The sequence below is a fragment of the Hippocampus guttulatus genome, chromosome 1 (assembly GCF_054856545.1).
Source record: "Hippocampus guttulatus isolate MCC_2025c chromosome 1, RoL_Hgut_1.0, whole genome shotgun sequence".
In the NCBI taxonomy this organism is placed as follows: Eukaryota; Metazoa; Chordata; class Actinopteri; order Syngnathiformes; family Syngnathidae; genus Hippocampus; species Hippocampus guttulatus.
This window is the reverse complement of record NC_141261.1, coordinates 13,667,442-13,681,644: the sequence shown is the minus strand read 5'-3', so window position 1 is coordinate 13,681,644 and position 14,203 is coordinate 13,667,442. Positions and strand designations below refer to the sequence as shown.

Below are 14,203 nucleotides of genomic sequence, written 5' to 3'. Positions count from 1 at the left end.
TTAAGCGGTGTTGAAAATGAGGTGGGTGTTTTTCTGAAGTGTTCCTGAGCCCGTGTGGTTTGCATATTCTGCTTTTAAACTCTAAATGAATGATTATTTGCTGAAAGCAATAAAGTTGATCACTTTCAACGTTTAAACATCTTGTCTTTGTCGTGTATTCAATTAAACATAGGTTGACAGTATGGCATTGATTGACTGGTTGGTGGATCACGCTGACCTGCCTGGCACTGGGGGCTTTACCCTTGGGCGGGGCACAGGAAGCATAGCACCGCCTGCTGCTTGACTGGTTGGCCTTCGAGTCACGGAGGACAAGTTTAGGCGGCTCGAGGCCTTGAGCGGGTATAATCCCAAAGTTGTCCCCTTGCGCTTCAAGTCTAGGATGCAAAGATTAGAGATTCCTTTTCATCCAATATTTTAATCTTGCCAGGAGTAAGGATATTTTTCTTATACTTTGTCTTGATTTTCTCCAGCCGTGTTTCTCTGAGCTGCCTGATGAAGTCGGTGTAACTTTGTCTGTGTAGACGTCTGTGCTCCGCCTCCTTCCTGGTGAAGCCATAATCAGGATCCACATAAGTGTATCGCTGTACTCCGGTAAAGATGGTCCTGAGAAAAGTCAACACGGGTCATCTTGTCATCTTTTTGGGGGGGATGTTTGTTCAATTTCTTTCAACCCTTACCGAAACTGCATGTGTCGTGAGGCCGGTCTGACGCTGGTGACTCGGTCATTCGGCAAAGCCAGAAATTCCTCACCAGCTAAACTTTGCCCATTCTTCCTGTCATGCATGTGGAAGGTTGTCTTACGAGCGCTGACTACAGCCGCACGCACCATTCCATAGCAGCAGGCCAACTGGCCGGATGCGACGTGAGGACGTAAGCCCGTCGCATTGCTCACTGTTGGTGTAATACCTAAAAAAATAAAATAAAATACAAATATGTTTTGTTTTGGGGGGATTTTGGCAGGTGAGTTTCTCAAATGACTGGTAGTCCAAGTGCCGAGGTTATGTTTTTATTGACAGTTCTGGTGAATATGGTGAAATTCTGAAAACGATCCATAGAATTTATAATGGACTCGACTGAAAGAAAAAAAAAACATTAATGCCAAATGACAAAGTTTGCAAAGAGAAGGTTAACAAGTGTAATCATTTGATTTGGCATTGATTGCTTGGAAAACAGAAAATCCAAACTTGTTTAGATGCTCTGATCAAAACTATCACATTTATTTAATTTTTCACCCTAAGTACTCATGGCCTGCTTAATAGAAAGGAACTCAACCAAATTCATTTGGCTTACATGGCTGCGAAGAGAGAAAAGCTGGTTTGCAGTCAGTGATGTCAACTTAGCAATTTGCCCGCAATATAGAACAACTTTTCTAGCTCTATTGCAATGATTTTTTGAAACAGTAAACCGGCTGGTTTAATTCCTTATCTGAAACAGACCACACGAGAGGAATCATTATCACACTGTTTTGTGTATGGCAAAAAAGGAACACCGTAAAAGACCCTCAGGGAGTGAATTGTAGTGAAATTGCAGAAGCAATGATTTATCCTCAGGTTGGAAACTTTCAATCTGAGGTATGTACTTCCAAGCCACAAATATTTTGCTGAGGTGGCTTTGCCTCTCATGTACAACTCTCCAATATATGAATAAATAACAATAACAATAAATAAAACAATAAATGGCTGCAGTGGCTAGATGGATAATAATTTATTGATGATCTCTCAAGTTGCGGGTCATGGATCCTAGTTTGAAAACTACTGTCTTATCACAGCAAATTTCTGGGTTTAGCGAAGGACTGCACTGAATGCTCTTGTTTCCTTTTTCAAATTAACTCTTTATCCAAAGCATTCGAGGAGTTGGTGATATTTACCAGGATTTAATTTCGGCGAAGGAGGTGTCATCTCAATTTTGCAGATGGCTGAGAGGTGTAGTGAAATGGTGTAAAAGCTGCCGAGCCTTAGTTCAGCGTCATCCTCGGTGGTGTTATTAGCCCTATGGCGAGCAACGTAGCCCAAAACATCAAGTTTCTGGCACATTTGGAACTTCCCCTGCTGCCGTGCGTTGAAATACAAAACTACGTCCTGAAACAAAACACAATTGTCCAAATGCATTGCACTGCTGGGCTTCAATGTACAGGGAAATTGTTACATTTTACAAAATTGTTCAGAATTGTTTGTTTTTTTGTTTTTTTAACTAATGCATCTTTGTAGGCGGCTCGGCGGATGACCAGATAGCACGTCCGCCTCAGAGAGTTTGCATGTTCTCCCCGTGCCTGTGTGAGTTTTCACCAGGCACTCTGGTTTCATCCCACATTGCAAAAACATGCATGGTCGGTTAATTGAACACTCTATGTTGTCCCTTGGCGTGGTTGTGAACATGAAAGTTGTTTGTCTATGTGTGCCCGGCAATTGGTTGGCAACCTGTTGAGGGTGTTCCCCGCCTACTGCCTGAAAACAGCTGCAATAGGCTTCGGTACGCCCGCGATTCTCGTGATGTTATGCAGATCAGATAATGGATGGATGGATGCATCTTTCTTCTTCTATTTATGCACGTGACTTGTAGTGACAGGAAGAACATTGAAAGGCTCTTCCACTACATGGCAGTATACACAGCATGAATCCGTTTATCCACTTGTTGCCAAATATAACAGAATACGTCTATGTATCCACTTTGTGTTCAAATAAACCGGCCCTGAATTCACACTAAGTCAATTTGTGAGTGATTTGAAACAAGAACGTCATTATTTCAGCATATATACCGATTGTGACATTTTCCGCTTTGGTGGTGTAGCGTAAGAGTAAAAGTACCCCGCTGCCTATAATTTACAAACATTATGAAAAAGGTATCTCAAGTTTGGGAAACACTGAATACAATGAGTACGTACCTGACACAGTCCAGGGGCGATTGTTCCGGAGGAGGGCTGAGCACCAAAATGTGCCAACTTCCGGAAGCGGAAGTGGATAGGAAGATGCGGACAGAGATTCTGCAGCACGCAAAGGTGTTCCCCACGCTGACCCACATCACAGGTGGAAAAGTCAAATCTATTGGAGGGACTTGGAAGCAGAGCCACAGGCAAGCCGGTGCCCGTAACAGCCAACTCGACAGTGCTCGTGCCTGGAAAGAGACAAGTGATTCGAATATTCCTGTATTTATGAAGTATTTCACTCATCTCAGCCTAATTTTCAACCAACACAAGGACGGGAAGAAAACCATAACAGAGATTTGAACGGGAACTTCAAAACTATGAGGCCACACTGCGAACCATTCTCCACCATACCACCTCTCAAAAATTGTGGCATAGAAAAAAACTAAAACAAAATCTTAAAAATATGTTAACGAAATAAACAAGTGTTTTCTTTTATCATACAAATATGATTTTTTTTTCCTGTTTAGGTAATATGATGACATACTTTTCTGGACACAAGCAATTACAAAATAGAATGATTTAAAACAAACTTTGAATCTGTATAAATTACAGTCTGCAACTGCGAGTGGTGCCTGCAATTTTGTCACTCAGAAATTAAGGAAAATGTAGGGAAAAAGTATGTGTGCTTGTGAATACCATTTCGATGAGTGAAGCCATGTTTGCTTCTCACTGAGTCCAGGTGCAGAAAAAGACAATAGTCCTGCCGAGTGGCTTGGCATCGAGGTTTCACTTGTAATCTGAGGGTGACAATTTAGCCATTTCTGTGAGTTACAATACACCGGTGCCTCGAGATACAAATTTAATTTGTTCCGTGAACACGCTTGTAGCGCAAAATCAATTGTATCTCAAATCATCGTTCCTCATTGCAATCAATGACAATGCCGTTAATCTGTTTCAGCTCCCAAAAACTTTTTTTTAAGTTAATTTTAATAACAGCAGTAGCACTCTGCTAAATTGTACTTTATAAAAACAGAGTTGTGACATAATTAAATTTAATGTCAATACATAAACAGTTTTTGCCATTTTTTTGGGGGTCTCAGTTCAATGGACATTGTGTGTCCCGTCTGGTGTATGCAAATTGGCCACCTGGTGGCAGTATAACACAAACATCCAATTATACATGAAATGGTTGGTCACAATTGCGCAGTAAACTGGAGTGCTATTAGTCAGTCTTTGTGGAGGAAAAACAATTTAGGCCTGCATTGTTATATTATCTGTGCACATGTGTTGCTCCACTATTTGTGCTTTAATATTTCTCCCGAAATAAATTTTAACACAGAAGTCCACTGGGATAGGCTCCAACATGCTCGCGACCTTTGTGAGAATAAGCGGATTAGAAACTGGATGAACGGATGAAAATTTGATGGTTACCTATGGAAAATAGGGCTGAAACGTACTGCGACAGTAGTTTTCTTATATGGTCCCAGTCGGCCTTGGTTCGGAATGCACTCCACTACCGGACATGGGCAGCGGGGGGCTGGGCTGCACCGCTGCATTTTGGCCAGCACAGCGACATCTGTGCTGTTGTCGAGGTTTGCTCCCTAACACAGCAGCATCATTTTCATAACATTCATTGCAATATTGATTCCAGTTATCCAGTCATTTCCAAAGGGCATCACTTACACTTTCGGTCCCGGCAGCAGAACCTTCAAGTAAGTAGACCCAGTCGCATGCTTGGGGCCCATTGTTTGTTAAGACCACACGCTCCACACGGGATGTCCCAAAGTAGACAGGTCCGAAGCACAGACGGGACACGGGGGCCCCCTGGATAAGATAATAGGGTTACACACAAATTTATATTTACATGATTAGCATTTCAAGACATTGAGTTGGGTAGGACATAGGTGACAGTAATTGGCTGCACTACCTGTAAGTCCAAGATCTCAAGATGCTGTTCAACCACGTGAGCTCTGATCCGGAGAACCACAGTGGAGCAACTCTGAAGCCTGACCCTTGGAAGGCAGTCAAGACATGCACAAAGCGGAATTAGTCAAATGTTTTACTTCTACCGAGGTTGTTTTCCCATCACTGCTTTTTAGTCATCAAGACAATGCAAAAACTACAACACAAATTTCCGGAATACTATTAATTGCATTAAAGGTTTCAGTGCAGATCCAAAGAAAGAAATATGTTCAAGTTTCAATAGCATGCGGTTTCAAAATCAAATGAAAACAAGCTTACATGGCCTTTTCATCAACTTTTCTGGGTTTGTCAGCGTGCAGTTCAACTGTCAACCGTCTGGTGGCGCCAGCCGCTACAACTCCACTGGAAGGAGAAAGTCGGACCAAGGAATCTCCAATGTGCAGCACCTGGAACACACCTTCAAACACCACGCACGAACAAGAGATAAAAAATAAAAGAGGTTCTGCAATAAACCCCTGAAGTGACATTGATGAACGTGACTTACCTGACGCTGATCCGTGATTGGTGATAGGAATACATCTGCTGATGATCTGACTGCTGGCAGGAATAAAGCCAAAGTCCAATTCGGAGTCCATGGATAGTGAGCAACCTCGAGGAGAACTACATTCACACATTCACAAAAGGGAATTAAACAAACACAACATCGTCAGACACCTCAACTAAACCTGACGAAAAAAGGTGTTTCTTCCTATTTTAACGCTTCATACATCTGCAGTGGGACTTCAATGGCTTCCGCTGCATCTACATGAACATAAATGTAGTCTGTGAGCGCCTCCTCTTCCTCTGGGATGAACTCCAGTAAGCCACTCACAGACAAACCAGGCGCCACGTTCTTAGCAATTCTGGGTGCTGAGAATTTAAACACCTGTGAGAGGAGGGAAAAAAAAGAGAAAATAAAAATCCGTTCACCCAATCACACAGAGTTGAAAGAAAAGGTATTAGAACCCTTTAAAAATGGCTTTCTATTCAAAAGAAGGAGTAGGCGTTTCCCGATGAGAACCATTTCTTCAACAAAAGAACTCTCCGAATATTTGCAATTAAAAACTGAACTTGCATGAAGCTGGAAAGGTCGCCAAAGTATCTCTTCAAACCTTGATATTCGTCACTGCTGCTACTCTCCCTAGGATTCTCCATCCCCTAAAGAGGGCTGCCCATCAAAGACTTTGAGTGTCGGCTTCACAGTGCAAGGGTGCAGGGTTCGATTCCAGCTGCATGTTCTCCCCGTGCCTGCGTGGGTTTGCGTGGAGTTTGAATGTTCTCCCCGTGCCTGCGTGGGTTTTCTCAGGGTACTCCGGTTTCCTCCCACATTTCAAAAACATTCATGGAAGGTTGGTTGCCCATATGGAGTTGCCCAGAATGGGCGATGCAACAGGACAGACTCAAGGACAAAAAGAAAATGCCTCTTCGGAGTGGCCCAGTCGGCCTCCTGACAATAACTTGATTGAGATGTTGTGGCATGACCTCAAGAAAAATATTGCTGCTCTTAAAATGGTTGGGAGATTAACGATACAAAATTCCTCCTGACTGTAGTGCAGCAGAAGTCCAGGTGGTTGACGTTACTTCTGCCAAAGAAGGCTCTCAATAGCCTTATTGCAGAATTGTTAGTTTGAAGTTTGTTATTGCTAAGAAAACTGAGTGTTGAGGCACAATTTTTCACATGACAAACTGAAGTTTGTTATTGGTAAGAAAACTGATAGCTTGTGCTAATGGAAGCTAATGATGGCAATGCATTGATAACTGTTAATTGAGACAGTCTGAGATTTTAGAAAATGGCGATGTACTTTACCTTTAATTTGGGGTTTTCAAAGAATATTTCCCTCGTGATTCTGCCAACATTGGTGGCTGTGATGACAGTCTTGTAGAGCTTTCCCAGTTGCACGTCCTTGAATTCGACGAACGGCGGGTCAACATGAATGCAATTCTTGGCCATTATTAACTACTTCTCTAAAGCGCCCAAGATAATTATTGTACGTTACTCGTGTTTTTCGAGATATCGACTCTCTATTTGTGTTTTTGTCGGGGCGCCGTCCAACGTATCCATTGCTAAGGTAACATCAATCGCGTAAAAATGATCAAATAGTACACGCGTTGATCGACAACTAAATATGTTGGTACGCGGCGGCAACGTAAAGCGCGTGACGTGTAAGATGTCTCTGAAATGGGAATTTAATGTTTCGTTGTGAGTAAAAATTGTTGCCTCGAAATGTTCAACTCATACTGGCATACGGCTTCATTCCTTTACGCATCTTCCAAGTCGTCGTTACCTTGACAGAGGTCCGACGCTACGCTTGTTTCCGTGGAAACGACTCGCCGACATTTTGCAACCCTCGGCTTCAGTACAATAAAACACGGCGCGTTGTTTCACAATGAATAGACAACTCGTGGTAGGAAGTAATTATTAGTTATTACTTCGATAATATACTTGAGTATAGTGATGTGTCGTTCGCGAACGAGCCGGCTCTTTGAAGTGAACGATGGGAGCCGGCTCCTCATTGGGAGCCGGTCCGAATAGGAGCCGACTTTTTTTTCTCTCCTGTTTTTCCCCCCTTCGGTTAAAGCCGCACGTGATTGGTCAAGATCCGTGGTAGAAGAGGAAGGGGAGGGTTTTACAACACACACACACACACACACGCACACGCTGCAGTTTAGAGAAGGGGGGGGGGGGGTTAGAGAAGAGACACACAGCAGCACACTGAGCAGCACGCAAACAAGCCAAACGAGGAGACGAGAGTTAGTTAGCGAAAAAAACAACACGGTGGAAAGCGGAAAGGTGAGAAAATGGATAGGAAACGCAGTGAAATTTGGACTCATTTCAATTTAATTGATAGTTCAAAGGCAGCGTGTAGACTGTGCAAGGTTAAAATATCCCATCGATCAGGCTCCACAAATAACCTGCACAGGCACATCAGAAAAGTCCACCCATCAGTACAATTTGAAGAGAAAAGACAAGCAAGGGAACCAGCTATTAATGAAGGTGCTAGTGTGTCTGCAACTGTTGCTGCTGCTGCAATGTCACAACTGCCTAGATGTACAACCCAGAGCTCTATGAGCCACTTTATGCAAAAAGCTATAAACCAGCAAAACAGAACACAATTGACGAGGAACTGGGTAAAATTATTGCAAGTGATTTTCAGCCATTTTGTGTTGGCTGTGTGTTGTCGCAACATCTGAGAGAATCTTCTCCAAAACAGGGCAAATATTAACAGAGAGGAGAAACACAATCAACCCCTCAAAGCTGAGGCACTTGGTTTTTCTTCATGCCAATCTTCGCGAAAGACAAGTTAAAACTTTTACCTGGGTGCTGCTTTCTTCTTTTTGTTTTACAAATTTTAACTTATAATTTGTTGTGTGGTATTCAAAGCTTATTTATGTTGTTTTACTGTAAATAGTTAAAAGCTTATAAATATACACATTCAGAGATTGGAACTTTTTGTTGACCTTGTTTTGAGATGGGTCTTTGTACTTTGTTTTTATTTTTGTAGCACTCCATGTTGTACTCCATGTTGAGTATGTTCAGAAGAATATACATAAAGCCATATAAATAATATTTGATATACTGTCTATTTTTTGCATTACTAATTCATTTTATGCATAATATTACGTTATTTTTGGTAGTAAATTAATTTAAGCAACAAAAAAACTGAGGAGCCATTTGGGAGCCGAAAGAGACAGCTCTTTTTAGGGAGCCGGCCAAAAGAGCCGGCTCTCGAAAAGGAGCCGGAATTCCCATCACTACTTGAGTAGATCATTTTTGTTCATTTGTACCAAAATTGAAGGCAACCAGTGATGGGAAGTAAAGTACTAAGTACAAACACTTAATTACTGTCCATAAATACATGTTTTTACTGCATACCTGTCAACTCATACGGTTTAGCCATAGTTCATACGGATTTTATGGTGAATCTTACGTATATGGCCGTATCGCACAAATCATACGGATTCTGAAGATTTCCGGGGTTTTTTTTCACCAACTCCAAATGATTTGGAGTTGGTGAAAAAAGTAACGCAGGAATACAACTCTGAACACAGTAATGCCACTAAGTAGAATGATGATTAGACATTAACCAGACATTGTATTATGGAGATCTACAATAAATATCATTGAAAATTTCGTGGGTTTTTTTCCTGCCGTTATTTTGACATATAAAATGCTTTGGATAAGGATTTTTTGCTCTTTATAAGGATTTTTTTGGTAGTTTATACAGGTTGGCGCTCCGAAAAGTTGACAGGTATGTTACTGCATTGTATGATAACAAATAATATATCCTATACAGTATTCACCAAAACCAAAGGAAGCCGTTGGTGGGAAATGGCCAAGTACAAATTTTTTGCCACTTGATACTTCTGAAATGAAATGCAGACAGCAGTGGTTGTTACTTCATAAATTTATACCAAAATCAAAGGCAGTCAATGTTGGAGAAATAAGGAAGCACAAATACTTTGTGTACTTAAAGTAGATATAAAACAGAAGGAAAAAAACGTTTTGAACATTATTGCAAGAGGAAAAGTATATTTGATCAAGGTACTGGGCAATTGTGTTGTACCATCACATCAATTTAGCAAGAATAAAAGAAAAATATGGAGATTTTCTAAACAATGTAAAATCAATGTGACATTTCCCATATTTCATCATCATAAATGTTATTAGTAGATTTACTTTCACAAGGTGCCACTGAATCATGGCGGTGGTAAGTGGTTGCTGGTTCTTCCTTATCCTCCACAATCTGCTCTGTATTAGCAAGAGAATCCACATGGGCATTGTTGGATTTTTGTGTACTGAGGTGATCAGTTGGTGGCATAGCCTCAACACCTTGATCAGCTGCTGTTTGACAGGCGGCTCCTGGACATGATAAACCGCATCTTGCTTGGTCAGATGCTGTAGCAGATTGGTTGTCTGATGAACCAAGTAGAGCTTTATCATCAAGTTGTCCGGAACCAGCTTGGTCAACAAGTGGTCCCTGGTCCAGACTATTATTCTGTGTCGAGCAGTGATCAACTGTGGTCTTGACTGTCCCGTTAGCTGGACCAATGTCCACGTTTTCCTCCTTGCGTGTCTCTGGCTTGATGGCGACTTCGGGAGTTGAAGTCCCACCCTCGAAAGAATATCTCTTGCGACCAAAAAGAGAATCAGACAAAGTCCTGCATCCGTTCCTGACTTCCTGATCTGAACTTCCAGCAGCTTGCGTCCGTTCGATCCCCAGCTGGAGTTGGGTTTTACTCTCCAGTCCAAAAAAGTCATTTCGGACCACGTAGCGAACACACTGGAGGAGGATGTTTCTCTCATGCCGGATATCGGGGGCAAGTAGCTGAACAAAACAACAAACAAAATCAGGCTCAGCATTCTCCCAAAACTAAATATCATACTGTGCGTTTTTTTTCTCCAGTCTAAATGCAAATGTGTTGCACTTAGAGTGAAATACAAACGAACTGTTGCACTTAGAGTGAAATACAAACGAACTGTACTTCACAAATGTACTGTACTAGATTAAAATCTTATTTAAGCCGCTGTCACTATACATGTTTAATTCAGTCATTGCATTACAACCACACTAGTCTATGTACAGTATTCCCCCGCTCTTGTGGCTGGAGAGATATCAAACAGTTCAATCGATCTCAAATCCTCACCATCTCGAGCAGAGTGGCCCGCCGTTTCTGCGGCATATCTTGATATGCGCGCCGACCACGCCTTCCTCCTCGTCTCCCTTGCCCTCTTTGTTTGTTGCTTGATGTGTTCGGGGCAGACCAAGGACATGACCCGTTGGAAGCTTGCCTGTTCTGTGTGGAGGTTTTGGCATCCGTGACAGGTCTGTTGTTGTGGTCAAGTAAATCCTGGTTTTCTTGGAGTATTTTTTTGGCTCTTTGTATAGTAGAGTCTGAAATGTCAAAGGATGATAAAATTATCACACTGAATAGGAAAGCACACCAAAATCATGCTAATGCAGAAAAAAAGGACAAAAGGTGAAGCCCACCCTGTGCTCCTTCATCAGTTTCACTCTCGCTCATGGAGCCATAATTGGCTACAAGAGACCCAAATGCGGCGCTCATCTGTTTCGGCGCCACAATAGGGCCAGCGGCCATGGAGTCAGCGTCCGCATCATCTTTATCGGACTCTTAACGGGAAGGTGTGGGAAAAATCAAATAACTTAAGTCAGAACAAGTTTGAAAAATAAGCAACTTGTGATTCCCCCGCCCCCCTCAATATTACAATTGTGATTTAACATGCAATCATTTTTTTTCAAGATCTTCCCGTGTATTTGTTTTTTTAAACAAAACAATAAATCGATTGCAGCCTTTGAAAACTGCATTTTACTACACTACAATGTGGATTTGAATCTGCTTCATTATTCAGCCCGAGACGCAGAGTCAGTTTGAGACATCTTGTGGCATTCCTGCTCTCACTCACCAATGTCACTTTTGGCCAACGCTCCCAGCGGATCACCATTCTGGCCAGGCTGGGTGAGGGGTGGCGGTCTCCCTGCTCCGGCGGCAGCGTCAGATGGATGCACACCTTGAGGACGTGGCCCGTGGAACCTTTGACGACCTCTCCCACGCCGTCCTCTGCCTCTCATGCGTCTATACAACATGGCATAAAAGATGTTCAAAACCCCCAAATAATTTAACTCCGTCAACAACAATGACTCATGCCATTTATAACTAAGCCAAAGGCAAACAATGCTTCATATACCTCTTTTTGACCCCCCCAAAAAATATATCTATATACAGTATCCCCCCCGTGCTGCGCTTAGTTGGTGCTTAACAAGTTCTTACGAAGAACCGGTTTGGTTTTCCACCGGCAAAGAGCCAAGTAGGAGCGACGGCATTACGTCATAAAGCGTCCAAACGGCACAGCTTACGTTGACGTTTGCCCAAGAGCGCCTGTGCTATTAATAGTAATAATAATAATGCAATAACGCTTATATCTTTCTTAATCATTGTAGATTATTAGGCTGGTTGCGAGTTGGAGATCGCATGCTAGCCGGGCACATCCGCCATCGCTCTTATGGAGGGACACAATTGTGCCGGAGTTCACCGCTCAACAGTTTTACGTAATAGTCAATCAGCGACCCGGTGATCGAATAGTTAGCACGTTGACCTCACAGTGCAGAGGTCGTGTGTTTGATTCCGGCTGCGGACTCCCTGTGTGGAGTTTGCATGTTCTCACCGGGCCTCTGTGGGTTTTCTTCGGGTATTCCGGTTTCCTCCCTCATTCCAAAAACATGCATGGCAGGCTGATTGAACACTCAAAATTGTCCCGCGGTGTGATTGTGAGCGCGAATGGTTGTTCGTCTCAGTGTGCCCTGCGATTGGCTGGCAACCGTTTCAGGATGTCCCCCGCCTACTGCTGGTAGACAGCTGGGATAGGCTCCTGCATGCCCCGCGCCCCTTGTGAGGATAAAGCGGATCACAAAATGGATGGATGGATCGATGTATGGATGAAAAAAGAAAGAAGTGGTGCTAACCTGGACACTGGCCCAGTACTAGTACTAGGACGAACGCAGTGGAAAAGGGCCAGAGGTTACCCACCTCCTTTCATTTGTTGAAAAATTCCCTGCCACACAATCTTCATTAAATTCCAAGTGCAAACTGAACCGGGGACTTACTGGCCCATGTCCTCCCCCCACAGAGTTGCAATATGCGGAAATTGGTTAAGATGTTTTCAAGTAACCTACCCGAACTGAGCCGTCTCCAGAACCGCTCCCGTCTTCTCCCGTTCCTGCATCAGTTTTCTCTTTTTCTCAATATTCTGTAAAGTTGGATAGTTCCTGGAAAGAGGAGTCAAAGCTCACGTCGTTGACTACCACCTCAAGATTGGCCAGCATCCATTTGGGATATACAGACCTGCGCCTCTCCTCTCTCCATTTAGCAATCTCTTCTGCGGTGTCCAACTTAATTCTCTTCATTCCGGGTGCGTGGGTCTGCAAAACAGCAAGCTATATTATTAGCAAATGGCACAGCATAACAGAGGATAAAGTGTTCTGGTGTCTTACATTTTTCCAGTGAATGCTGACTATTTTTTCATGCGCTACGAAGCTGCAGTCTGGGACGGAACACTATAGGGTAGGAGAGTCAGGATTCTGCTGGTTTGAAGCAGTCAAAATCTGGGACTGAAATAAAAATATTACCTTAACATGTTGAGCAACATGCTCGTCGTACTTCTCCTGGTTCTTGAATCCTCGGTCACATGTGTCACAAAAATGAATAAAATCGGGGTCCTTCTTGTTTTGACGCTAAAAGATATAAGGCAGCGCCCGGTTAGCATAAAGCAGTTTCAGAAAGCTGGAGTCCCCAGATCAGTGGATAGCATGTCCACATTGGGGTTGCAATTGTAATAAGACAGATGGTGTCAAATTTTCTGAGATGAAGAAAAGAAACAAAAGGAAGGGAGTGCAGAAAAAACAAGTCCCAAACTATGCTCCTGGAAATGGAGGGACACAGTATGGGTTTGGGGAAAAAATATGTTGTAAATACTGCACTTTGTAGGACCATATAGTGATTCGCAACAAGCATGCAGATGGAATTTTGCAATTGGATTATCAAGGAGACCTTGAAAAATTGTCTCCACTCGAAAGGGTAACTGGACCCCACAAAAAGTGACAAAGGATTAAAAAAACAAGACGATCACACTTACCTTTTTCCCACGGTTGGCTCCTGGTCCGTAATTGCTCCAATTTTGTTGTCCAGTGTGATACCATTCACGGCCTGACCAATTTGAGAGACAATCACTCAGTCATCATGAAAACGTAAGACAATAAATAAACCATGAGGTCTTATTATACACGGCGAATCATTTGCACATTTGCTTGTTGGGAGAGGGATTAGGAACTTGACCAATATGCAATTATTTCAAACAGCGTCTACTGGACTCTATGGAAAAAGTAGGAGAAATTGAGCGGTCTCAAATGCACCGAATGGTTGGGTCTTTTGAGCACGAAGAACACCGTTCCTCTTCACGAACGTACACGTTTTTATCATCTGAAAAGCAGCTCATAAACGTCGGCGCTCACCGTATGAATATTGAGATCCATAGTTTGTTGAGTGGGAAGCAGCTCCTGGTACTGGTCGGTAGTTGCAGTTCGCTTGGCCGCCGTAAGCCCAGTTGGGCTGAGGTTCCGTAGGTGACTCGTTCCAAGTCCACATGCTGGCGTGGAAGCTGCTTCTTGAGCTGGGCGGCTGAGGTCGCGACAGTTGGATGGTGTTCGGAGGACAGTCAAAGTTGGGTGGAGGATAGGAGCCAAGATTATTCATACTGCACACCCAAAGTCTTAGTGACAGAAGTAAAAGAAAAAGATGTATCTGGCCACGTCTTGCCCAGCGCTCACATGTGCTTGTTTTTGCTGCTTCAATCTCCTTTGCTTG

The 14,203-nt window shown here is 43.0% G+C and overlaps 2 protein-coding genes across 5 annotated transcripts in view; both read right to left on the bottom strand.

The window, feature by feature from the left end:
- LOC147210480 (cilia- and flagella-associated protein 47-like) overlaps positions 1-6,776 on the bottom strand; it is a 43,610-nt gene extending 36,834 nt beyond the window's left edge. For all 3 annotated transcript variants that reach the window (XM_086130343.1, XM_086130352.1, XM_086130360.1), the window contains exons 1-13: positions 6,633-6,776; positions 5,554-5,711; positions 5,331-5,446; positions 5,105-5,243; positions 4,791-4,875; positions 4,547-4,687; positions 4,295-4,464; positions 3,560-3,660; positions 2,882-3,111; positions 1,868-2,078; positions 678-906; positions 451-603; positions 218-374 (exon numbers count right to left, since the gene is read on the bottom strand). In XM_086130343.1, coding sequence (XP_085986469.1) covers positions 218-374; positions 451-603; positions 678-906; positions 1,868-2,078; positions 2,882-3,111; positions 3,560-3,660; positions 4,295-4,464; positions 4,547-4,687; positions 4,791-4,875; positions 5,105-5,243; positions 5,331-5,446; positions 5,554-5,711; positions 6,633-6,776 — 2,034 coding nt within the window. The remainder of the gene's footprint in view (positions 1-217; positions 375-450; positions 604-677; positions 907-1,867; positions 2,079-2,881; positions 3,112-3,559; positions 3,661-4,294; positions 4,465-4,546; positions 4,688-4,790; positions 4,876-5,104; positions 5,244-5,330; positions 5,447-5,553; positions 5,712-6,632) is intronic.
- A 2,439-nt stretch (positions 6,777-9,215) lies between these two features.
- Positions 9,216-14,192, bottom strand: nufip1 (nuclear FMR1 interacting protein 1). Of its 2 annotated transcripts, XM_086111262.1 has the most exons (10): positions 13,852-14,192; positions 13,476-13,546; positions 12,970-13,074; positions 12,835-12,897; positions 12,686-12,762; positions 12,517-12,609; positions 11,250-11,419; positions 10,816-10,956; positions 10,472-10,719; positions 9,216-10,152 (listed from the first exon to the last, which is right to left on the bottom strand). In XM_086111262.1, exons 1-10 carry the CDS (start codon positions 14,090-14,092, stop codon positions 9,451-9,453), a joined length of 1,911 nt encoding a protein of 636 aa, XP_085967388.1. In that variant the 5' UTR covers positions 14,093-14,192; the 3' UTR covers positions 9,216-9,450. The 2 variants fall into 2 exon arrangements, with proteins under 2 accessions (XP_085967388.1, XP_085967397.1); XM_086111271.1 differs by lacking the exon at positions 12,835-12,897.
- Positions 14,193-14,203: the final 11 nt, after the last annotated feature.

Excerpts from the sequence above, each read along its gene's own strand:
- nufip1 (XM_086111262.1), bottom strand. The coding sequence starts at position 14,092 with ATGAATAATCTTGGCTCCTATCCTCCACCCAACTTTGACTGTCCTCCG. Across the intron at positions 12,610-12,685 it reads TGGAGAGAGGAGAGGCGCAG|GAACTATCCAACTTTACAGA; the intron begins GTCTGTATATCC and ends TCCTCTTTCCAG. Across the intron at positions 10,957-11,249 it reads GTTGGCCAAAAGTGACATTG|AGTCCGATAAAGATGATGCG; the intron begins GTGAGTGAGAGC and ends CTTCCCGTTAAG.